Source organism: Phyllostomus hastatus, unplaced genomic scaffold (assembly GCF_019186645.2).
Source record: "Phyllostomus hastatus isolate PE091 unplaced genomic scaffold, TTU_PhHast_1.1 phas_contig_948, whole genome shotgun sequence".
NCBI lineage: Eukaryota > Metazoa > Chordata > Mammalia > Chiroptera > Phyllostomidae > Phyllostomus > Phyllostomus hastatus.
The window spans coordinates 3,124,257-3,147,458 of record NW_025333993.1 but is presented as its reverse complement, the minus strand read 5'-3'; the positions used below and the strand labels follow the sequence as shown (position 1 = coordinate 3,147,458).

The following is a 23,202-nucleotide window of genomic DNA, read 5'->3' as shown; positions in this document are numbered from 1 at the left end:
GCAGCGTCAGGCCCGCAGAGCTGTGATGCCAATTAAGTGAGCTGGTGGCTGTAGAGTTCAAAGCACAATGTCGGCGCCTCCAAGAGCCTTCGTGGTTACCACTCCTTGTCACCAGGTGATAGCCAGTTGCTCTCAAGCTCCGAGGTCTCAGACACTTCATCGTTGGCTAGAGCTATGATAACACGCTATTATTTAAGTGATTCCAGAGCTCCCGATAGGACATATTCAATTATGACTCTGTAGACCCTGGTGAATTTCTGTTTTGTTGTTGTCGGTGCATGTGATACAAATAAATAAATTCCACCACGTTCACAAATGCGAAATCTACCCTCTGCCCCCAACGTGGCAAGTCAGTAGACTTCACAGTTGGCCAATCTGTGGGCAGACAGGTGGTAGGTGCTCTTTCGTGCCAGTAACCTACGAGGGAGCAGGCTGCCCTTTAGTAACCTCTGGAGCTTCCTGTTTTCTACAGTAACAATGGCATTGGGCAATATCATCACACATAAGATTGCATCATTCCTATTTTAAAACCGTTCTTCTTGTAGCATAAAACAGAAATTGAAACACTGTGGTTTGGGGTTTTTCATGTGTCTGCAGTGGTGAAAGCTGAAATTCTGTCCAGCCTAAGGCTGGGGCTTCTTCCCTTTCTTAGTTGCAAAATAAATACGCTCCGCAGCTGACCATCTGTCTGCAGAAGAAGGCCTCCTTGGGGGTGTTCACAAGTGAGCCTGTGGGTAAGTCATTGACAAAATGCTTTTTAGTAAAAAGAGATTTTTAAGTGTAAATGTATGGAGTCAATGTAACTAGTTGCAGGTCAAATAAAATATGTCCTGTCTCTTGTTATAGGCAGCAAACAATAATTTGCATTTAAACTGTGATGTCCAGGTCTTCGACAGCAATTAGTCGGTCGATCAGATTTTGGAGAGCTAGCCAGGACCAGGCATCTGCTAAGTATTAGGGATGGGTGAAAACACATCGGAGCTTCTGCCGCCCCCGGGCCCAGACACTAGCAAGGGAAACGCAACGAATCTGTAAATTCGGATGGGGGAAAACTGCGATGCTTTAATATTTCTTCCAGTTTTGTTGAGGTGTAGTTGACATAAAACGTTGCATTAGTCCGAGGTGTACACGTGACCTGAAATGTGTTTATATGGTGGAGCGATCACAGGGATGAGTTTCATTAACATCCATCACCTCACATAGTTACAACTCTTTCCCTGTGAGATGATGAGAACGTTAAGATGAATGTTGTAGCAACATTCAAATATACGATCCAGTGTTGGTTAACTGTGGTCCCTGTGTAGTACTTGCATCCTCAGAACTTACTGGTCTTGTAAATAGAAGTTTCTACCTTTTGACCGCCGTATTGATGTCTTATATTTAGCACTGAAGTACTGGCACTCTGAGGTTGGTGACCTAGAGTCCCTCTGTGTCTATATCTACCTGTTTTTCCTTGCAGAGCGTCCGACACAGCGGTTCATCGTAGGAGGCGGAGAGGAGTAAAGCCACCGGGGAGATGGTGAGCCGTGGGAACAGAGGGGGCTGCGGGGGAGGGGTATGGGCTCGGGATGCGCGTGTGGGTTGTGCACGAGCCTCCCTGTCCTTTCCGGGCTCCCACGCACCATAACTGCTCCATCTCGTTCACCGCTCACAACGGTCCTTTTTCCTTTTGTTCCCATTTTTACTGGTGAAGACTGAGGCTTGGAGAGGTTAGGAACTGGCTCAGCATCACCGACAGCTGGTGAGGGGATGGCACCCCACCCACTGCTGTCTGCCTGCAGCTGCCTGGGTGTGCTCTCTCTCTCTCTCTCTCCCTCCCTCTCTCTCTTTCTTTCTTTCTCGCTCTCGCTCTCTTTCAGTAAGGAGCTGGAGTCTTCGCCTTTTCAAGTTGACAGTGTACAGTCCCAAACACTCCCGTGCCTTGCAGACCCGTTGTGTTCGGTCCCAGGCGCTGGCTGGTCCTGTGTCTTCTCTTCCTTCCTCACCCCCCACACTCCATTTGACATTCATGCTTCTGCTACGGGTTTGGTCCGAGGCCACCTCGTCCAGAGCGGCCTCACGAAGGACTGTTCCATGACTTCCAAAACATTATTTTAAGTTTTGAGATAATTGCAGTTCCCATGCAGCTGTAAGCAAGATCCCACGGGGCCTTTACCCAGGCTCCCCCAGGGCCGATGTCTTGCACAACTCTAGTTCAGGATCACATCCAGGGTGTGGACACTGATAGGGTCCAGATACAGAACATTCATTCCATCTCCACAAGCATCTTGCATGCCTCCCTCTCATAGCCACGCCCTCTTCCTTCCACCGCACCCCGGCCTCAGCCCCCGGCGGCCACTCCTCTGGTCTCCATTCTATAATTTCAAGAATGTAACATAAATGGAATCACATAATATACATAAACCCTTGGAAGTGGCCTTTTCCAGGACTCTCTGGGGACCCACCCGGGTTGTTATGTGTATCAGTAGTTCATTCCTTCTCATTGCTGAGGTGGGTTCCGTGGTGTGGATGGATCACATGTTGCCAACTAGTGACCCACTGAGGGGCATCTGTGTTGTTGGCAGGTTTGGGCTATTACAGAGTAAACTGCTGCGAACACGTGTGGGTGGATTTTGGTGTGAATGTACCTTTTTATTCCTCTGAGGGAAATGCCCAGGAGGGCCATCGCCGGGGGGACTGTTTTTGCAGAAACTGCCAGACTGTCAGCCAGCCTGGCTGTACCTTTCGCATCCCCACCGGCAGTGGACTCGTCCCCCAGTCCAGCGACACTGCCCAGAGTGGGGGTGTCGTGTCATCTTTTATTTTAGCCGTTCTGATGGGCATGCAGTGACATCTGATTTGATTTTAATTTGCATATCTCTAACGGTTAGTGCTGCTGAGCTTCCGTTCATGTGCTAATTTGCCATCTTCTTCAGGGAACTGTCTGTGTCTTTTGCCCAATTTCTAATTGCATAGTTTAATTATCTTTCACTGTTGAGCTTCGAGAGTTCTTTTGACCTTCTAGGATTTGGCGTTGGGTGTGAAGTTTGTAAATCTTTTCTACCAGCCGGTTCCTTGTCTTTTCGCCTTTTTAACCAAGTTGTGCATTTTGATGTAGTCCAGTTTATTAATTTTTTATCTTAGGGATCATGCTTTTGGTGTTTAAGAACACTTTGCCTGGCCCTAGATCTCAAAGATTTGCTTCCTTCTATTTTTTCCCCTAAAGAAATTGTTTTACATTTAAATCAATGATCCGTTTTGAGTTCATTTTTGCATGAGGCATGAGATTTAGGCCCAGGTTTGTTTTTTTTTTCTGCGTAAGGATGTCCAACTGCTCCAGCACCATTATTGAAAAGCTATCTTTCCTCCATTGAAGTGCTTTGTACCTGTGTCAAACCTCATGTTTTGGGGCATGTTTGTGTGGGTATAATTCCAGATTTTCCATTCTGACCCATTGATCTTCGTGTCTATCACTTTGCCTGTCTCCAAACAGGCTTGATGACTGTTATTAATCTTGAAATCAGGTCACCCAATTTCCCTTACTTTATTTGTCTTTCATAAGATTGTTTTAATTATTCTAATTCCTTTGATTTTTTCAAAAATTTTAGACTACTCTTATTTATCTCTATAAAAACCTTGCTGGGGTTTTCCTCGGAATTGCATCAAACCTGCCTATCAGTGGGGGTTGACTGACATCCTCACTGTGTTAAGTCTTCCAGTCCATGAACAAAGTATGTCTCTCCATCTTTAAAGATCTTTCATCAGTATTTCATGGTTTTTCAGAGTCTCCTGCTCTACCGACTGAGCTAGCTGGGCGTGGCTTGTTTCATAGTTTTTAGTTTATAAGTCCTGAACATGTGTTTGGAAGGTTGACACCTAAGTATTTTCTTCAGTTTGTACAATTGGAAATGACGTAGCTTTTTTCCTAAAATTTCAATGTCCATTGCTAGAATATAGAAATGAAGTTTATTTTTGTATGTTTATCTTATATCTTGCAACCTTGCTGAACTCATTGTTCTAGGAGTGTTTTTGTTGATTCTTTGGGATTTCCTGTGATGACAACGATGTCATTTGCAAATAGAGACAGTTTTACTATTTTTATTCCAATGCCGGACCTTTTGCCTGACCACACTGGCTAGAATTTATTCCCAGCACTACATTCAGTAAGAGCGGTGGAAGCAAACATCCTTGCATTATTCTTGATCTTCAGGGGAAAGTATTCAGTCTTCCACCATTAATTATAACATTAGCTGTAGGTTTCTTGTAAATGTACCATATCAGGTTGAGGAAGTTGCCCTTTATTCCTATTTTTCTGAGAGTTTTTTTTTAAATCATGAATAGATGTTGAATTTTGCCAGAGTGCTTTTTCTGCAAATGGTATATGATCATGTAACTTTTTTCTTTAGCCTGTTAATATGATATACTACATTGACTGATTTTCAAATATTCAATCAGTCTTGCATACCTGGAATTAACCTTATTTGGATGTAGTGCATACATTTTAAAATATATTATGGACTTCTATTTGCTAATATTTTGTTAAGGATTTTTGCATCTGCATTTATATCCATTTATAAGGGATATTGCTCTGTAGTTGCCTTTTTTCTTACTATCATCCAGTATGAGGGTAATACTGGCCAAATAAAATGAATTGGAAGTATTCCCTAAACCTCCTGGGCTTGGAGAGTTCTTTATTTGGAACTTAAAATTATGAACTCAATTCCTTAAAGTTATAGGGCTACTCAAATAACCTATTTTATATTCAGTGAGTTGTACAGTACACAGGTTTTTGAGCAGTCGGTCCATTTCACGTACGTTGTTGAAATTACATGTATAGAGGTGTTCACAGTGCTCCCTTACTGTCCTTTGGATGGCTGTGGGTCCCGTAATGGTGCCCTCTGCTCGCCTTTAATATTGGTCATTCGTGTCCATGTGCTCTCTCTTTCTCCTTTGTAGTCTTGCTAGTGGTTTGTTCATTTTATCGATTATTTCTAAGAACCGGTTTTGTGTTTTGTGGTTTTGTGATTTTCTTGATTGTCCTTCTATTATTAATTTCATCGATTTCTGCTCTTATCTTTACTTTTTTTTTCTACTTGTTTCTACATGTCTGAGGCAGGAGTTTAGATTGTTGATTTCAGACTTTTCCTCATCTTCAATTTATATGCATTTAGAGCTACAAATGTCCCTCTCTGCATTGCTGGAGCGGTGTCCCACCAACTTTGACAAGTGCACTTTGATTTTAATTCAGTTAACTGTATTTTGTATTGCTTCCAAAGACCCCCTCTCTGGCTCAGGGATTGTTTAGAAGTGTGTCGTTTGGATCCCAAGTCTTCAGTGGTTTTCCTATGACCTTTCTGTTACTCGTTTCTCATTTGATTCCATTTGGACCTGAGAACACACTCTGTATAACTGCAATTCTTTTGAGTTGGTTCAGGTTTGTTTTATGACCCAGGATATGGTCTATCTTGGTGTATATTCCAAGAACATTGGAAAATGACGTGTATTTGCCTGTTGGTGGATGGAGCGTTCTGTAAGTAATGACTGGGTCTTGTTGGTCGGTGGGGTTGTTGAGTTCCTCTGTGTCCCTGCTGATTTTCCGTCTCGTTGTTCTAGGATTCCCGTGACAGAGGTGTTGCAGTGTCCAACCGTAATGTGGGGTTATCAATTTCTCTTTTCGGTTCTACCAGATTTTGCTTCACATCTTTCGGAGCTCTGTTGTTTGGTTCATACAGGGTGGGGTGAGGAGTCGATTTACAGTTGTTCATGTGGGAAATAATACAGTAATTAATAAATAATAGCACAAGAATAAATTGTCTCATGCACTCACAACCATAAAAATACGTTTTACCCCACCCTGTATTTAGGATCGCTATGTCTTCCTGGTGGGTTGGCCTTCTTGTGTAATGTTCTACGTCTGAGACATCTTCCCCCGGAAGTCTGCTTTACCTGGTGTTAATATAGGGAGCCACTCCTGATTGCTTCTGATTAATGTTCGCATGGTCCATCGTGTTTACATCTGCTTTCATGCTGCCAATGTCATTGCATTGGAAGTGAATTTCTTCCATGTGAACTGTTCGCTGTCCTGAGCCCGCCTACGGAGCAGACGAATGTGTCCGCCTGTTTACACTCTATCCAGTCCCAGATGCTTCCTGCGTTGTTTTCTCCCACCTCCCCAGGCTACCGCCAGTGGGTTTCAGGGACCCCTCTGCCCCATGTCTTCCCCTCTGACTCTGATGTATAAAGTGAGTTTATAAGGTAAAACTCATTTCCCAGGGCATTTTCTCAATCCGTCGAGATGTTGCTTCCTGGCAATTGCCATCAGTTTGATTCAAATGAACTCATAAAAATTCTCTACAGGTTTGGATGTTTCTTACGTTTAAGTGTGAGAAGGAGGCCTCCGGTAATTTTCCAGTGTCTGTCTCTGAGACTTCTGTCCTCATCCTCAGCTTTGAAGGTCCTCTCAATGCCAGACGTTATTTCCTCTTTGTTCCTTTGTAGAAATACTTTCCTAGATCTTTCATGCCGCTGGCTAATGGAAGAGAACAGAAATAATCTGTTTGCAATGCCTACTTTGCCTCTTCCTAACTTAGTTTATGAACTAGTTGGTCTCTTGCACTTCTCTTTCCCTGTAAACATCGCTCATTAATCTTGTCTCTTCATCTCAGCCTCCGGGCACTTCCCCTCTTGCTTCCCCAACTCTCATCTTGCAGCCCCGCCTCTGCCCCGACCTCCTGGCAGGCTGGAGAGGGAGGGGCCCCTAAAGGGTACAATAGGGTAGGGACATCTGGGCATTGGAGACAGAACTCCATGGTAGTCAGGCCAACAGCAGGACCCTCAAACCAGAGACCGAGTCCTCAGGGTGCCCCAGCTCGCCTTCATTTCCCAGCCTCACTGGCTGGGCGTCTGCAGAGATAAAGTGGACACACTGTGAAAATGGACCTTGGGGGATACAGTGCAAAGCAGGCAACTGAAACTATGTAATTATAAGGGAAGTGAATGTGGCCGGCTGCTGATGGAGTGCACGCACCTGCCTGCGCAGGGAGGCTTGTCCTTAGGAATAACGGGAGTGGCCCCGGGACAGCTTGCTCATTAGTGAGGGGAAAGTACCCCGAATAGGCATTCAGTGGTATCCCCAAGCTTCACAAGGGACAAACGGAACTTGTGCAGAGAAGGGTGAGCAGGAAGAAAGGGCGACTCTGTGAAACAAGGCTAGAGGGACAAGGGATGTTTAGGTCATGGAAAGCAAAGGCCTCCAGACAAATATGGCGCCGGGATTGGTTAGCTCAAGACCTGCTGTGCGGAGGAGCGGCTAACTGACTCTGTGACCGTGGAACCCAGAGCACTGGGGGTGACGGAACTTGATTAGTGACAGGAACTGCTTGCTAACAATGACAACTACTTAATCCTGGAAGAGGCTGCTGGTTGAGGCAGGAGGTGCCTCCCCACTGGAACTTCTCAAGCCCCGCCAACCCCCGACCTTCCTCACCCCCCCCACCCCTCTCCACCCCTCACCCCTGTCAGTGATGTCTTACCAGAAATGCCTACTGGGGCTGGGTTCTGGGAGGGACAGTCCTGGGACGAGTGCCTCTTGTGTTTACATGCCTAGCACCCACACTTCTTCTCAGAGTGACCTGAAATGGCCTCGGCAAAGCACCCATGTGCCAATCGCTACACATGGTTCTGTTGGGACTGACTTTCCCCTTGGCCCATTGGCCCGTTGGGCACATGTGACTCATGCCAGGCCACTTGGTGTTTGGCAAGCCCCTGGGCACAGTGGCTGGCTGCCAGCTGATAGGATGCAAGCATGGACCCGTTGCCAGGGTGGGGCAGAGACGGCCAAGCCGAGGGCGAAGCCAGCAGACAGACAGCAGAGTCATGGAGAGTGCTGCAGACCAGGGGCTGAGGCCGTGGGACGGGGGCTCAGCCCCTGGCAGGCCTAAAGCCCGTGCACCTGGAAACTGGGATTTCCATCCTTCACAACCAGGAGTCCCGATACAAATGGCACATATCTGACCTCCTCTACCATTTGCTTATCCCCTAAGTTGGCACGAGAGGGTAACATTCGTGAGCATTAGAATTCGAGTGTTTGCTGTGTGCCATGCATGGTGGGAAGGGCTTGACGTGCACTGTTTCCTGTGGGGCTGAGCTTATTATTACCACAACGTACAGACGCAGAAAGGAAGACAGGGCATCTCTGTGGAACGAGGCTGGAGGGACCAGGGGTGATACGGATGAAGGCTCTTCCAGGGGCCTGGAACTGAAAGGCCAGCAGCTCAAGGCACACCGACAGGGAATCACTTTCACTCCCTTCCCTCTGGGGCTTCATCCTCAGGCTCTGCTCACGGTCCCCTTGGCCAATCCCACGAGCCCGGCACGCAGACATCACCTCACACCTCTGGTTCCTGACCACTTGAGGCTACAAATCACGTTGCACAGAACTGGGGTGGGAGAGGACAGGGGAGATGTCCAGAAGGAATCTCTGGACATGTTCTTAGGAGTGAGGAGGCTAGATACTGCACAGAGACTAGATGCCAGCACAAGAGGACCACAGTGTCACGTCACTTGTCCTGTCACACAGCTGGCAGTGTTCAGCCAGATTCCCATAGACGTCCCCTCCCCCAGTTGCGTTCCACGTCACCCTCTCCTGCTTTATGTCCTGTCTGCCTCTGGAGCAGGGGATGGCAGCAGGGCGGTCAGCAACTCCGGGACCCAGAGATGAGGCACCTTGGTCTCTGCTTTTTGGCCTAAACTCTCCCCAAGTTGTTCTGGGTTTTAATCCTCTTTCCAGAACATTCAGAGGTTGTCGACTTCCCTGTTCAGTATATTTAGGGCACCACGCGGCCTCCTGGGCCTGGCACATGGAGAGGGGCACCTGGAAATACAGCGGGCAGATGGGTAGAGGTATTGCATCAACTCTTTCAGTGAAACTCTTCAGACAAAAGCGGAGCTATTTCCCCCTTGAACTCATACATCATAACTCTTTTGATTAGAGGGGAGAATTGGTTGTGGTCATTAGACCTGTGGGTGTGAAGTCCACCTGCCTGGTATGAAAAGCTGTAGCCCCTTTTTAGGTGAGAAGACAGGCTCATTCATCTGAGGTGTGGTGGGGAGGGGAGACCCAGGTGCTCTGGAGGTGAAAATAGATACATTCCTGTGTGCCGTCCCGACATGAAAACTATTGAACAAAAAAGCTTTAACCTCTGAGACTGGGAGTAAAGAATGCCTTGCCACCATGGTTACCAAGAAATGGTCCCGTTTACATATAATAAGAGCTTTAGCAGATGCCAGGCCATCTGATATTCCAGTCTGGGGCCAAACAAGAGGGTATCTGGAGTGTCATTCCTTATGCAGTTACCTGGACACAGCTGTGGACCAGGTACTGGGCCAGGCAGTGGAAACACCTCTCTGCAAAAGTGAGCCTATTTCTCATCGTGTTGAGGGGCAGGGTCGGGGATGTAGCAGGAGGACAGAGGGCTGGGCCCCTTCACCGAAGTTACCAGCCCTTTGTTACCAGCACGTAGCTCTGCAACTGTCACAACGCAAGACTTTGCCTCCGTGTGTGTGTGTGTGTGTGTGTGTGTGTGTGTGTGTGTGTGTAGGGGTGGGGCGGGTAGTCATCCCGGATACGGAGCTGTAGTGGGGAAGGGGGAGACGGAGCAGTCATCTCATTTGTCTTCAAGGGCGAAAAACGAAAAGAGAAGATCCCCTCCCCCTTCTCCTGCCTCCCAGGACTCTTGAAGTCATACATCCGTGCAGGCTTGGAGGAGTCGGTCCTAGAGGGGGACCCGGTCGTCTGTCAGAGCCCTGGGCCGCTGGCTTAGCCCCCGTGAGTTTCCGGATTCGGGGGCTCGGGGGCTGAGAACGGCTTACAGCGCCTGCGTGGCCCAGGGGCGCAGGCGGCTCTGGGAGTGGATTTGCCAGGGAGCTGGATCCACTGCCCCCAGCAGGAGCAAAACAAGAGCACGCGCACCTGCCGGCCCCGCCCATCCTGCGCAGTAGCCAATGGCAGCGTGTGGGCGGGGCGAGGGCAGGGCTTACGCGGGCGGGGCGAGCCCCGGCACCGCCGGAGCTGGAGCCCGCGTCCGGCGCATTGGCTCTGTCAGGAGCGAGCGCATCCTCGTGCCCGCCGCCGGTCTCTTTCCTCCGTCGCTGTCGCCGCCGCCGCCGCCGCTGCCGCCGCCGCCGCCGCGGCCGCCTAGTCCCCGCCGCTGCTGCCGCCCCCGCCCCCGGGGCATGGCCTGTTTGATGGCCGCTTTCTCGGTCGGCACCGCCATGGTGAGTGAGCGCATCCTACGCCCCCGGGGCTTGGTTCTGTTTTCCAGGAGAGCAAGAAACACACAAAGACCTGCGCCCTCACCTTGACACCTGCCCCTAGGTCCCAGTCTCCCATCGTCCATGTCCTGGCAACCCGGCGCTGTGGGATGCTCCTTGCACCCGCCGAGGTCGCCGGGAAGGTGGAGGGGCCAGGAGTGGGCTGGAGGCGGCCAGCACCCCAGCAAGTGAACAGATGGCCTTGACCTCGTCCGCCTCTGTCTGAGGGGCCTGGGGCCCGGGGACCTGGAGTGCACGGGGAGGGCCCCATCTCCCGCTGGCGCGCGCGGCCCGGGCTCCTGAAGCCGAGACTTCCCGCGCCACCCTCCGGAGTCCCGGGCACGATCTGGGGGAACAAAAGAAGCCAGAGCCTTGCACTGCCCCTGAGCTCTCCGGGAACTGACGCTCTGGGACCTGCTCGGGAGGGGGCGGCGGAGCCCCGGGGAGGCAGACAAGGGCGAGCCTGAATACCTGCAGGCCACCTCTCTGCACCCTTTAGAGAGACGGGGTGGAGACAGAAGTGCTCTTCTAACGTCTTGGGAGGCACCAGCTCCGCGGGGGGACCACCCGGTGTTGGCGGCTAATGCATGCTAGATGCAGCAAGTGCTGTTCCCAGGGTCGGTCAAAAGTCTCCTCTTGCTCATTTATAATAGCTCCATAAGCTCACAGTAGGGCAATACAAACAAATTAGCCATCTGCCCACCCATGCTAGGGCCTTTCTTTTATTTCTATGCCTAGCGAGCCGGCATTGCAGTTAGGTACTTATGCACTAGATTTCAGGTCATCTAAAGTACAGATTGAGCATATTACGTATTCCAACCCATATTGCTCTCCCCATCCATCCCTCTTTCCATCCTTCGTCTATGTATTTACTATCCTGCTAGTTCCTTCCCATAGGCTGTGAGCCCACAGAGCATAGCGGCACCAATTTGTCACCTCCACCCCTCGCCTTATTTCATTTTTAGCATCCTGTATTGAAGTCAGCAGGGCTCAGCAGTATTTGACCGACAGTTACCTCTTGCCTTAAGCTCAAGAGGAAAAAAAAAGTAGCCGGGTTTCTGCGCATGCTCTGCTCTGCCAACTGCATCCTATGATTCCAAACAGGTTACTGTAGAACATACCGCGCCTCGCCAGCTCATTATATAATGATTTTGTGTAAACTGATAGAATGGGGCCACGGGCACGTTAAGGAGGTTGGTAGAGCAGGGGGGAGCCGGGGGACTTACAGGACAGATCTTATCTCTGGGCTTGCTCTGCCTTTATCACTTGGCTTCTTACAGAAAAGAAGGCTGGGGAAAAAAAAAGAAAAAAAAAAAACAGGGAAGGCAATTCCCTCCTCACCACCTTTGCTTTGATCTGGTTGGGTGTTTTGGTCACACTTGGCAATCCTACCTTTTACATTTGCCTATGTATTTGGGATTCCTAAATTATGCTGGTAATGGAAAATTAAGGAGATTAGCATTGTTAGTTGTAAGTAAAGAAAGTTTCAAGTCTTTTAGGTCCTGGGTAACTCTGGAAGTCCTTTCAGAGCTGCAGAAGTGCCTTATACACGTCGGGAAATAATGAATCAGAATGTTTTGAGGCACAGAGGTTTTTATGTCAAGATCGTCTTTGTGTTACGTTATGGTTGATGCACAGCCCCAGACGCACGTGTTTGGTTTCAGGGCAATGCCTGGACTTTTTTTTTTTTCAGGGAACTTTTTAAAAAATTATTTTCCTCTCTGAAAACCTTGTATTTTTTTTTTTAATTAAAAGAGTTCTATTCAAGTCCTAAACAATGAGCCCTGGAGAGCGCCCGAGGATCCTGAGATTGGCCTGGCCGTCTCCCCGGCTCTGGGGTTTAGCCCATGCTGACGGGGCCAGGTGTGAGTTTAAAGAGAGTAGTACTACCTGGGTAGTGGGGTCTCTGAGCTGGCGGAGGGGGCGGGCATGGGTTCCCGATGGGATGGTGGTATTTGGGGCTGAGCGAAACTGGGCTTTGCTTTCAGTGAGGTTGACCTTCTGAGTGACCACCCAAGTAGCATCTGCCCTTTGCTTAGTCAAGGGTGTGCTATTTAGGTTATTTTTCCGCAGGCAGTGGCCTTGAGAATTCTTGTCTGTACATTTTCCTCTAATGTGCCCCGGGGTACCAGGGAAGGGCTGCTTAGGTGGGAACTGAGGCTGGTGGCGATAAACCAAAAAGAGAAGTCATAGTGCATGCCAACACCTGGTGCTTGCAAGTTCCTCTTCCTTTTCCTCCTTTCCCCATGATGCTGGTGTGTGTGTGTGTGTGTGTGTGTGTGTGTGTGTGTCTGTGTGTGTTTCTATCTCCAACTATGCTTCCCTGGGTCCGTAGAGTGAGCCAGCCTCACAATGGCCTGGTGGGTGGGTGGGTGGGTGGGTGGGGGTGGCAGTTGCTGCCTGTTAGAGACCCTCTCCAGCTAAACAGGAATCTCTCCGTGTTAGCATTCACACCGAAAGCAGCACCAAAGGAAGTATTCCCACCAAGCACAGGCAGGATCACTCCAAACAGGAGCTCCCGGGCATTCCACGCCCACGAATGGACCTACTGTTATTTACCATGTATGATGCAGCACAAATTGTGTGTGTGGAGGGGGTGAGGTCCAGATAACGTTTTGCTGAAGTAGGGGATCACACCAGGAAAGGGAACCAGTGGGGAAGGAAGATGTATTTGTTCATTATTAACGAGCTCAGGAGGCCGAGGACAATGAGCTGTAACCTACATTGCGGGTCTCTCTCATCTAAGGATGTGTTTCCAGAGACTTGGTCTATTTTGGAGTGACAGCCACCGCCTCCCATCACACAGGCTTCCCTGATTTTATTACTTGGGCGAGGCCAGTGGACGCCCACGGAGGAAAGGTGGATCACGGTGTGCACAGCTTTAGTGTTCGTTTATGTGGGTGTGGGGTTGTATGGTTTTCTCTGATTTTTTTTTTTTGTGGCTTTCCCTATAATGGACAGGGGCTGGGATGACCCAGGGTCACCTACAACTTGTCTGTAAAAAGCTGCGCACTGTTAAGGATGCTGGCTAGGAGGACAGGGTGCGGATCTACAAGCCACACAGAGCTGGGTCCCAGTTTGGCTGCTCACCAAACAGGGGTCTCGGGCAGGGCGGGCAGTCTCTCTGTGCCTTGGATCCCTCCTCTGAAATGGATGGGGGGGACGACAAGGCCCCCTGCTACAGTTGGAGAGAGAGTAAGAGGCTTACTCTCTTCAGCCTGGAGTTCAAAGGGCACATTGTACTTGCTGCATCAATAGTCATTGTTTACAGTCACTCACCTACTCTGCAGGGGTGTTATTGTTGAATTCTCTAAACTGTGAATACTGGCCCCTCTCTCTGCCTCTCTCACTCTCAGATCAGTGAAGTCACCCAGCTTTGTCCTGCACGGCCTTGCATGTCCCTCCCGAGTCTCTGCGTGGTCTCATTATAGCTCTGGCCTCACCGTATTGCAACTAATGGCCCCTATGTTTGCCTGGGGCCTGATCTTGAATGAGTTGCTGAGGCCACAGGCCATGTCTGTGTGGCTGAGCACTCGCCCCCAGGGCTTTATTTGGTGCTCAGTTTGTTAAGTGATCAAGTGAGTGAGAGAACAGATAAGCTGAGGGTCTAGAGGGGAAAGTCAGGTCCTTACGGGTCTGGCACCTGCTGCGGCCAGTAGTGAGCAGGTGGTTGTCTGTCCCTGTGTTCATCAGAAAGGGAAGCTGTGGCCTCTCCTAGGCCTCCTCGGGGGTTGGCACCTGTGGTGGACTCTGGGGGAGAGTATGGATGCTCTGTGGCAGCTGGAATGCTGGCCACGGTGGAAGCTGAGGGGACCGCCCCTGGAGAGGAGTTGCTGGACACTCCTGGCCCCCAACCAAACACATGGCGACTGGGAATTCCAGGCTGGAGCCAAGTCTGCCAGCAGGATGTGGGCTTGGACCCAGATGGTCAGCCCTCTCTCCTGGATGGCATGGTGGGGTGAGAAGGGACCTTGGAGGCTGGGCCTGGGGCTTGGTTTGCCCATCGTTTTCTCCACGACCCCCCACAGCCAGGGTTGGGTGCTTCCGGGGCAGTTACGGAGTCCAAGTGGGTTGTGAGCCTGGGACAGCAGCACGTGACCCAAAGGACAAGATGGGTGGGCGAAGGGCATCTAATGCCGGCTCTGGGTGCCAGGGCCGAAGTTACACCTTTTCTCCCCATCACCCAAAGCTAGGAGTGTGCTGAGCTATGGCAGAGTCTGCTGCTACGTCTTTAAGGGGTCCCGACACAGAAGGCCCAGGGCGAGCAGAGGCTCAGAGGCAGAGGCGGCCGGTCCTGTGGCTGCGTCTCTTGGGAGCCGGAGACACACCTGTCCTGCCGAGGCTCTGAGGCGCCCTGGTGTTGGGCTAACACAGACCTTCTCTGACTTCCAGAGTGTATGAACCTACTTATGTTTGCACTGGAAACGTTTCACAGGCTCGGTGCCAGTAGCAAACCAAGCTTAAGTTTGGCAGTTTTATTTTGCACTTTAATTTTTATCCACAGAGTGTTATAGTCAGTGAGCCGAGCGTTGATGTGGTTACGCTTTCCAGAGGTAGGCGATGCCTGAGAGGCGCGTGCCTGCCTGTGTGCGCACGGTGCCCTGTTCTTAAAGGTCAAAGCAACGTTCTCAAACATCACAAGGAGCAGACACCCCTATGCCCCCATGTGCCCCTCCCTCTGTGCTTTAGACGGTCAGACCCACCAAGCCCTCCAAGATTTCTGAGCCCTTTTATACCGTGATGGAAAAAATGCCAGCTCTCCAAGGACACAGTCAGGCACCCTCAAGAGGACATTCCAGTAGGGGAAGGCTTGTTTTGGCCTCGTGAGTTGCTGGGTTGGTAGGAATAGTTATGGGTGGTCCACTCGCAGGTTTCGTTTTGGACTTTTGGTTAGGAACAATAATGATCAAAAAGCTATCAGCTCGAAAGCAATGCCTAGCAAAGCTTTGTGGAAAAATAACAGTGTGGCGTTCATTGTTGCTCTTCAGGACGAGTGGCTGCCCTGCAGTGGGCCCCCAGCCCTACCGCAGTCCCGGGGGCCCGAGGGACCCACGACGGTTCTCTCCTAGCCAGGCTGACCGGCTTCAGTGGTGTGAAGGAGCATCGCCACAGGCCCACACTTTGGGGCTCTACGGAATTCCCCCTTGATTCAAGAGACAGCTAGAGAAAGCACAGCATAATATTTGTCCACCCCAGGGTTCTTCTGAGTTTTGCATATTGATTTGTTTGGGGTTGCCAAGCCATTAGAAAAAGATATTCCTCTCTTTGCATAGATACTTCTGGTTCCTGGCACATCTGTAGCAGTACAGTTGACTCCAATGGGAGCTGGATAGCCACTGAGTTACAAAACGCTAGGTACTGGCCCATTTCAGCGGAAGGGGCCTCTAAGGGGTTTTTTTGTTTTGTTTTGTTTTGTTTTGTTTTTATGACTCAGATTCTGGGATCACTTCTGCCCCTCCTTTAACTATAGAGCTTAGAGCAAGTTCAAGTTCCTTAAATCGTCTGTGCCTCAGTTACCTCGTCTGTATAATAGAGAAAAAATATCAATCCTTCTAACTTTTTCCAGTGCTATGATTAAGTTGTAACAAAAGAGTTGTAAGTGACTTGGAAAACTTACAAGGGAAACACAGGCCAACTCCCGCAAAACCCAGAGGCTCACACGTATCCTTGCTCTTGAGAAACACTGATGAGGTTACAGGAGACAGATGCTAGCAAAGCTCGTTTTAAGTAACACTTTCAACTATGGATTTTTAGTAGCCTTATGTGCCTTTATTGGGATTTTTCACGAGTAGACTGTACACAGAGAATGTTTTATGGTGGCCAGTGTTTCATTCTTTGAAACGACGATTCATTTATTGTGGTTTGTGATGAGGGTTTATGACTCCAAAGGAAGACGGGTTAGATGAGGCTCCTATCCTACAGTAAGCGTTGTTTTCCTAGGAGAAAAAGGGACGGCTAGAGAAAACAGATTCCCCCGGGGAAGCTCTCCTCTCTCCCGCAGTCACTCCATAATTTAAGGAGCGTTGTTATGAATATTCAATGACCTTGAACCCAGTAGCCAGTCTCCTGCGCTCTTTTCCCTGATGCTCTTTTCCTTGATGTGGCTCATATCCTCTCCTGGTGCTTCCTCCCCGCGTTTTCTAGAATGCCAGCAGTTACACTGCAGCGATGACGGAGCCCAAGTCGGTGTGCGTCTCGGTGGACGAGGTGGTCTCGGGCAACCTGGAGACCACCGAGAAGGACCTGCTCAACGGGCACCTGAAAAAAGTGGACAACAACCTCACGGAGGCGCAGCGGTTGTCCTCCTTGCCTCGGAGGGCGGCTGTCAACATTGAATTCAAGGACCTTTCGTACTCCGTTCCGGAGGGACCGTGGTGGAGAAAAAAAGGTAGGGCGGGCGGCCGCTGTGGGTGTGAGGAGGCGAGAGGGACCATGGAAGGAAGCAACGGGTCATCTGCGGAAATCTGGGTCTGCAGTTGGGAGGCTGAGGCTGCCCACTCTGTCCCTGCCACGGCTGATTGATGCGGCTACTCTGTGCCCGGGTTTATTCTCGCCTATACTACGAACAGGTGGATAGATGATTCAAGACCCTCGGTGGCTCTCACCTTCTGATCGAGTGCAGAGAATTTACTAAGATTGGCCACATCTTTGTGGCTGGTTTTGGGAGCCCACTCAGTGGGTCCTCCTTCCTCGAGGCTGTTTCGGGTAGGCCCTCGAGACAGGACAATTTTTCACTGTTTCAGAGCAGAATGGAAGACAGGTGCTCCCTCCCAGGTTTGAAGTGTTCAGAGGTAGCTGGCAACTTCGCAGGCCCTCTCTCCAAAGCAATCATTTATGTTGGAGGATCTTGAAAGGACTCGTGTGGGTGGTGTTGATGGGATATTTAAAAAAATAAACTATTAGCCAATGAACCATAGAAATAAAAGTAGGAGAGAGAGGGAGAATGGAAGTCGGGAGGTCTCTGGACAGCCACAGGCCAGGAGTTTGCCGCCAGCGTTTTGCTCACAGGCTGAACTAACAACTGATGGTGTTTTTGAGTTTTCTTAGCAACCTGGGTGTTCCTTGGCCAACTCCAGACTTGTGAAGTGTGTGGGGTCAGTGCCACCGGGGTTGGTATTTCTGACGCATGTCTTCCTGTGGCGCTTACTCCTCATTGCCCTCGGCTCCGTGCGCCCGTCACCCACCGGCCTCTCGGGTGGGGACCCATGGGAGAGGACACGTTGAAATGGTGGTCCCTAGTTTCTAATGAGTCACTTGAAACATCTTGAAAATCTATGAGGAATGTGGAACAACGGAAGAGACTCTCATACCACTGAAACACTAATTTTTTTTAGAACCCCTAACTTGAATCTAGATTTGACCCCTTTTAATTTTTGAAAAAGATCCACCAAGACTTACTTCTTTTTTTTTTTTTACTTTTCTTTTTCTCTTCTCTCCTACCTCCCTTTTGTTCTTCTACTTTCTGGAAGCTAAGCCACTGAGGCCGTGGGCCTGGGCACTCTGGACTTCTTGGTAACCAGGATTTTAGAACCTGGACTGGCTGGTCCCTGGGGCCTGCCAGCCACGCTGGTTGTTGGATGACTTTACGTCCGTTTGCACAACCGGGAGTGGATACCAAACCTGGTTGTGTAGCGTTATCTGACACATTTTCACGGTGTCCAGCCTGTTCTGTTAAGAAATTCCGTGGCAGGCTCCGTGTTGGGTTCATTCATTTGTGCCTGCTGAAATGTCAACATAGGGTTTCAGCCTTTTCCTCCTGAACTTGAGAAAAAAAAAGACTTTTACCAAAAAAATGCACCAAGGGACCAGGAGGGCCTTGGTATGTTTGGCTCGTCTTGTCTACGCAGACGAACCCGTGAGCAGCCTGGGTCAAGTTCCGTCCATCTGCTACACGTGGCCTTAGGAATGTCGCCCGCATGGTTGGAGATGCTTGGATGGCTCTTGTTTAAAGTGAAGATAGCTCGCAACACAGAAGTGCAAACATTTGAAAACTGCGGCAGAATCTCGGTCTGAAATCCAGCTCAGCAGGCAGGTGCTCAACCATTGTCTGTAAGTGAAGAATAGCATTTCCTAGTCAGGCGTGTGGCTCGTCTACCCTGTATTTTCTGAATGTTAGAAGGAGTCACACTGATTGTCCAACTTAGCCAAAGATGATGGCATCTTAACCAGCAAGGGAGGGGCTGAGACTTGCAAGTTCAGCTGGGGTGGCTACCAGATAGACGCTTGCCCTGTAGTAACCCCTGCTGGCTCAGGGTGGGAGGAGGGGGAGGGGGAGGAGGAAGTGAGCCCAGAGGGACCTGCCCATGAGTCAGAGATGGTTAGGGCCAGAGGAAGCTAGGCAGGATGGGGCTTCTGTGTCCCGGTGGCTGGTTGTGGACACGCGAGGCCCAGTTTCTGGCTTCCTCCCAGGCCCCCTCCTCAGCAGCAGCTCCTGTGTCCTCTTCACGCTGCCCGTCCTTCCCCAGCCTTTGTTGGTGGTACCCTGCAACTCAGACTTCAGGTGGTTTTTCACTCCAGCATAAATTCCGGGTGTGACATTATTGTCTGCCTTCTCACTGTATAGAAAGGAACCAAAGTGGTTAAGGCTTGCCCATGAGTGTGAGCTAGCCAGGCAGGCCTGGGACTCAGGGGGGCAGAGGGGGTGGTTCCTAACGCTGCAGCCTGACTGGGTGCCTGTGCCCTGCCCAGCACGGGGCCTCGGGGTGCCAGCGTCCCTGCAGCGCTCCTTCTCCAGGCTTGATGCCTGCAGAGCTGGCTCTGCTGCCGCCTGCGGGATTGGTCGCCCCGTGAGGCTGGAGGCTGCACCCAGGGAATCTCCTGAAAGCGGGGAATCAGCGCCCAGGTGCATCTCAGAGCTCACTGCGTCCTCATCCCCAGCAGGCTCTGAAGCGCTACCTGTCCAGTGAGCTAGTAATTTGGGGACTGTATTTCCCCAACCAAGAGCCGCCTCCAGGATGAACAGTACAAGTCAGCATTTAGTCTGGACCCGGGCAGGGGCTCGTACCTGTGAATCCCACCTGCACCTTTCCCACCGGTCCACTGCCCTCCTGTCGGCTTCCCAGCCACTCCTCGGGTCTGGCTCCTTGCACTCGAGGGCTTTCCCGCTTTGTCCTTCCCAATGCTGTTGACTGTCTCCATCCCCAGCAACGAGGAGGATAAGCTGAGAAGTCAGATCCCAGCTTCTCTCTCATTCCCCTTTTCTCTACGTGGCCGTTGTGTGTTTGGCCTCCCCTCGGTGTGACACCCAGGGTGACTGGCCTTGGGGGAAGGGGCTCTTTCTCTCACCTCTCTCACCGTATCGGTTTTGCTGTCTCTATCGAGTTGATTGTTTTTGATGTTTCAACTTTGCATGTGGAGCTCATTGCAATGACCATGCCAGGGTTGGATGGCAGGGCATCCCGCAGGGCGTGGGCATCTCCGACATGACAGCTGCAGGGCCTGGTTGCGTAGCAAAGGGAGCGGACCCCAGAGCACACGTGATTGCTCAAGGTCAGAGTCCACGCTGGGCTCTGGCTGTCTGCCTCCCAGTCTAGTCTCTTCCTTCCATCGCAAAGACACTGGACGGCTCCGGTAAATCCCGGGAGAGTCCTTTTCTCACACAGCGTCTGCCATGAAATTAGCACCGTAGCCATGCCGCTGTGACACCAACTCAGAACGCTGCAGTGAAGCTTGCATTGTGATTAGAATATTCTTTAACACTCCTACATAATTATCTTAAAGAAAGAAGATAGAGAATGAGAACGCCACGATCCTCGGAACAAAGGCGTGAGTGATGGATGGCGGCGTTGAGGAAGGGGAGGCCAAGCGCTGGGTCTCGAACATTCTGGAGCTCGACGATTGCCAGGCGTTGAACAAAACACCTTGTATTTTCAATTGCAGTCGCATTGTCACCATATGATTAATGATGTCTTGGGAGGAAAAACTTGATCATGTAATAGATTCCTAGTAGAGAGCGTAATTATGAAAGGAACTGTTCCCAAGAGAAAAAAGTGCACCCCAAGGGTGATTTCACCGGCTTCTGACACAGTAATGAGTTTCCCTCAAGGAATTCACTCCCATAGCCCAAGTTGATGGGACAGAAGATTCGGAACAATACGGACTTCCACGGGGGCACAGCAGCTACTGAGTCAGGGGACACACCTGAGCAGTCCAGGTGGGCCGCCCTCATAGAGCTCTCAGGGTGACCTACCTGGGGAAGCAGCTTCTGCTTCCTGCGGCAGGACGCTGTTGGTACGCGAGGGACCCCAGGCTGAGAGGACAGTCCCCATCCAGACGCTCTGGGATGAAGATGTGGGCGGTCACGAGGACATCTGCCCCTGATAGGCACTTCCCGGCTTTCGGGGCTCATCCGTGCGGGGGTCCCCAATTTTTCTTAGGATGCGACTGGTCATATCACACAAGTGGAGCGTTTGGGGTCCTCTGGATAGTGCTTAACCCCCCAGCCCCAGCCCCAGCCCCCCCCAAAAGCGCAGCACTTTCCATTTGTGAAATTAAAGCAGGTCCACTTGGCTCAGGGGCCAATGCTGCCCTTCGTACTCATGGAATACATGAGGGTCAGAGGCGCATCCCAGGTCACAGGAGGACAGATGGTGGGACTTGAGAGCTGGCCTGTGGGATCTGAGGCTAAGACCCAACAAGGACCCCACTGTGCAGCTGACCCTGAGGTGGGCCCACCACTAGACCACCATAGCACAGGTGGGCCTCGCCCCATTTCACGAAACTGTCAGTGACCGGCCTGCACAATTCTGACTGATTTTCCTCTTAATGGACATGCTTGGATGTCAGTCACCTCTGCCATTCATAAGGAAATCCCCTAGTCCTTGGGGCGGTCTCTAGCTGTCCTGTCCCGTCCCCAGGGAGGTGAGGCTAAGGCAGAAGCATGGTGAGGCATGCTTTCCCATAAACAGGTGACATGATTCTTAGAAATTAAATACCCCTCCCAGGATTACGCTGCGATGAAGCTCAGGCTGAGAACAAAAGTAATCTCATCTGGGGCTTTAGCACGTTCTTTACTGTTCCCTCAGCCAGGCTGCTGTCTCAACATGGTAACACTCCAACGGGATGAAATAGCATCTCCTGCTTTGAAATCCGATCCCCCAGCCTCCTCCTTGCCAAATGCCAGGAAGGAGTTAAACAATCGGGGTGCTCCAGCTTATCTGTATTGGTTTGCTTCTAAGCTATAAAAATGCATTTCAACACCCTTCTCAAATTCCTTTGCTTTCTCTTAATTTCCGTAACTATCTCCCAAGGCCTGTAATGACAGGCTGGTTAAAATGAGTGGAATGTGCCTTTAATCAATTCCTTTAAGGAATTCCATGAAGGGAAGGCCAGAGCCTACCTAACCAAGTGTTAGGTGACTTGATCCAGCTCACTGGGGCAGGGATGGGAAGGGCAGGCAGTTATGGGGGGCGGGGGGCGGGGTGGGGGGGCTGCAGAAATCCCGGAGCAGCAAAGGGTTTTGTGGGGGGAGGGGCTGCTCAGGTTCAGCGAGGATTTCTGTTGCCCCAGTGAGAAGGGATAGATTACTCTTGTGTTTCTTGGGAGCCATCATGCTAAGGTGGGCTTTCTTTTGTGTGCAGAAGGAAATTGCTTTTAAGTACTCTGCCTTTGTCTTTATTGGAGGCTATAGCCTTTTATAGTCTTTTCAAAGACTATAGGCTTTAGACTGTGTAGCCAAACATAGACTCTTATTTGGTGCAGTGTGGTGAGCCTAGACCTTGCTGCCTACAGGGGCACCTCGCTTGAAGCTCAGGTGTAATACATGGGGACACAGGGAGAGCCCCACCCCTCCCTGCTGCGGCCAGTTCTCAGGTCCTCAGTTCTCCGCAGATCCCCATGGCAGGCAGGCAGGCAGGCAGGCAGGCAGGCAGGCAGGCAGGACACCCGCTCAGGGAGGGCCCTTTGGTGGTGGGTCATCCGGAACAGTTGTGATTGTTTACCTTAGAGGCTCCGAAAGAGGCTTTGAAAAACTGCTGAGGATGGGCCAACGCTGGCGGCACGCTCACGGCTGATGAACGTAGAGCGACTGTGTACGAAACCAAAGGGTGTGCAAGTTTATAGGGAGAACGTGTACACAAGGAGTCTAGATGCTTCCCTACTCCGGCCAACACACGCTCCCTCTCTGAGCGCGCGGCAGGGAAGCCGAACCATCGTCCCCCTGGGCCCTGGCACCTGCGGCGTGCCACTGTCCGGGCTCCACACCCCGTGGAAATGGCTCAGGCAGCTCCGCCCACAGGGGCCTGGAGGTCTCCTTTGCTCCTTTGCTTCAGTGTCTGGCCACCTGTGTCACCTTCGGATTGGCAGGCTCTTTATTCGGCTCACGCTCCCTCACTTTCCCAGAGAGTGGGCCTGTCCCTGAGCCTCTGCAGAGTGACTTTGCAGCCCTGTGCTCTGCACAGTGGAGGGCCGATGTCACTATGTCACTTTCTGAGGACATTCTTGCCACGCTTGCTGGGTGGGTACCCTCCTGTCTCCTTTTAAAACCTCAGATACGCTTGTCTCTTGTTGCAACCTTCACCTTCTCGAACTGCAGTCCTCTCTTACAAACCGGCACCTAATCCGCCAAGGCCAAGAAATAACCCAAGGTGACATTTTGCTAAACACGAAACCATCTCTTTTGTTTATAAATTGGCAGGAAGAAAATGTTTAGTAACCATACACCTGCTCCTTTTTGAGTTCAGTTCTAGAATCAACAGATTTGCTTATTTAAGAAACAAAGGTACCACATGGGTCAGATTAAACTGTTTAGAAAGAAGACACCGTACAAATTAGGGGTGTGTAGAATGGGGGTGATTCTCTATCAAACCCATGCTTGATGAAGTTCCAGAACCTTCAGAGGAAAGCTTACCTTCCAATGAAATATATCAGATACAAATTTTTTGCTGCCCATAATATGAACAAAGGCTGCAAGAG

General features: G+C 50.6%; 1 protein-coding gene across 3 annotated transcripts in view; it reads left to right on the top strand.

Annotated features, from left to right (window-relative positions):
- Positions 1 to 660: 660 nt before the first annotated feature.
- ABCG1 (ATP binding cassette subfamily G member 1) overlaps positions 661 to 23,202 on the top strand; it is a 54,885-nt gene continuing 32,343 nt past the window's right edge. For 2 of the 3 annotated variants that reach the window (XM_045852510.1, XM_045852509.1), the window contains exons 1-2: positions 10,042 to 10,254; positions 16,435 to 16,678. In XM_045852510.1, the coding sequence (XP_045708466.1) occupies positions 10,213 to 10,254; positions 16,435 to 16,678 (286 nt within the window). In that variant the 5' untranslated portion in view covers positions 10,042 to 10,212. Of the gene's footprint in view, positions 735 to 1,459; positions 1,520 to 10,041; positions 10,255 to 16,434; positions 16,679 to 23,202 lie in introns of those variants that run through there. The other variant, XM_045852511.1, reaches the window with a different exon arrangement.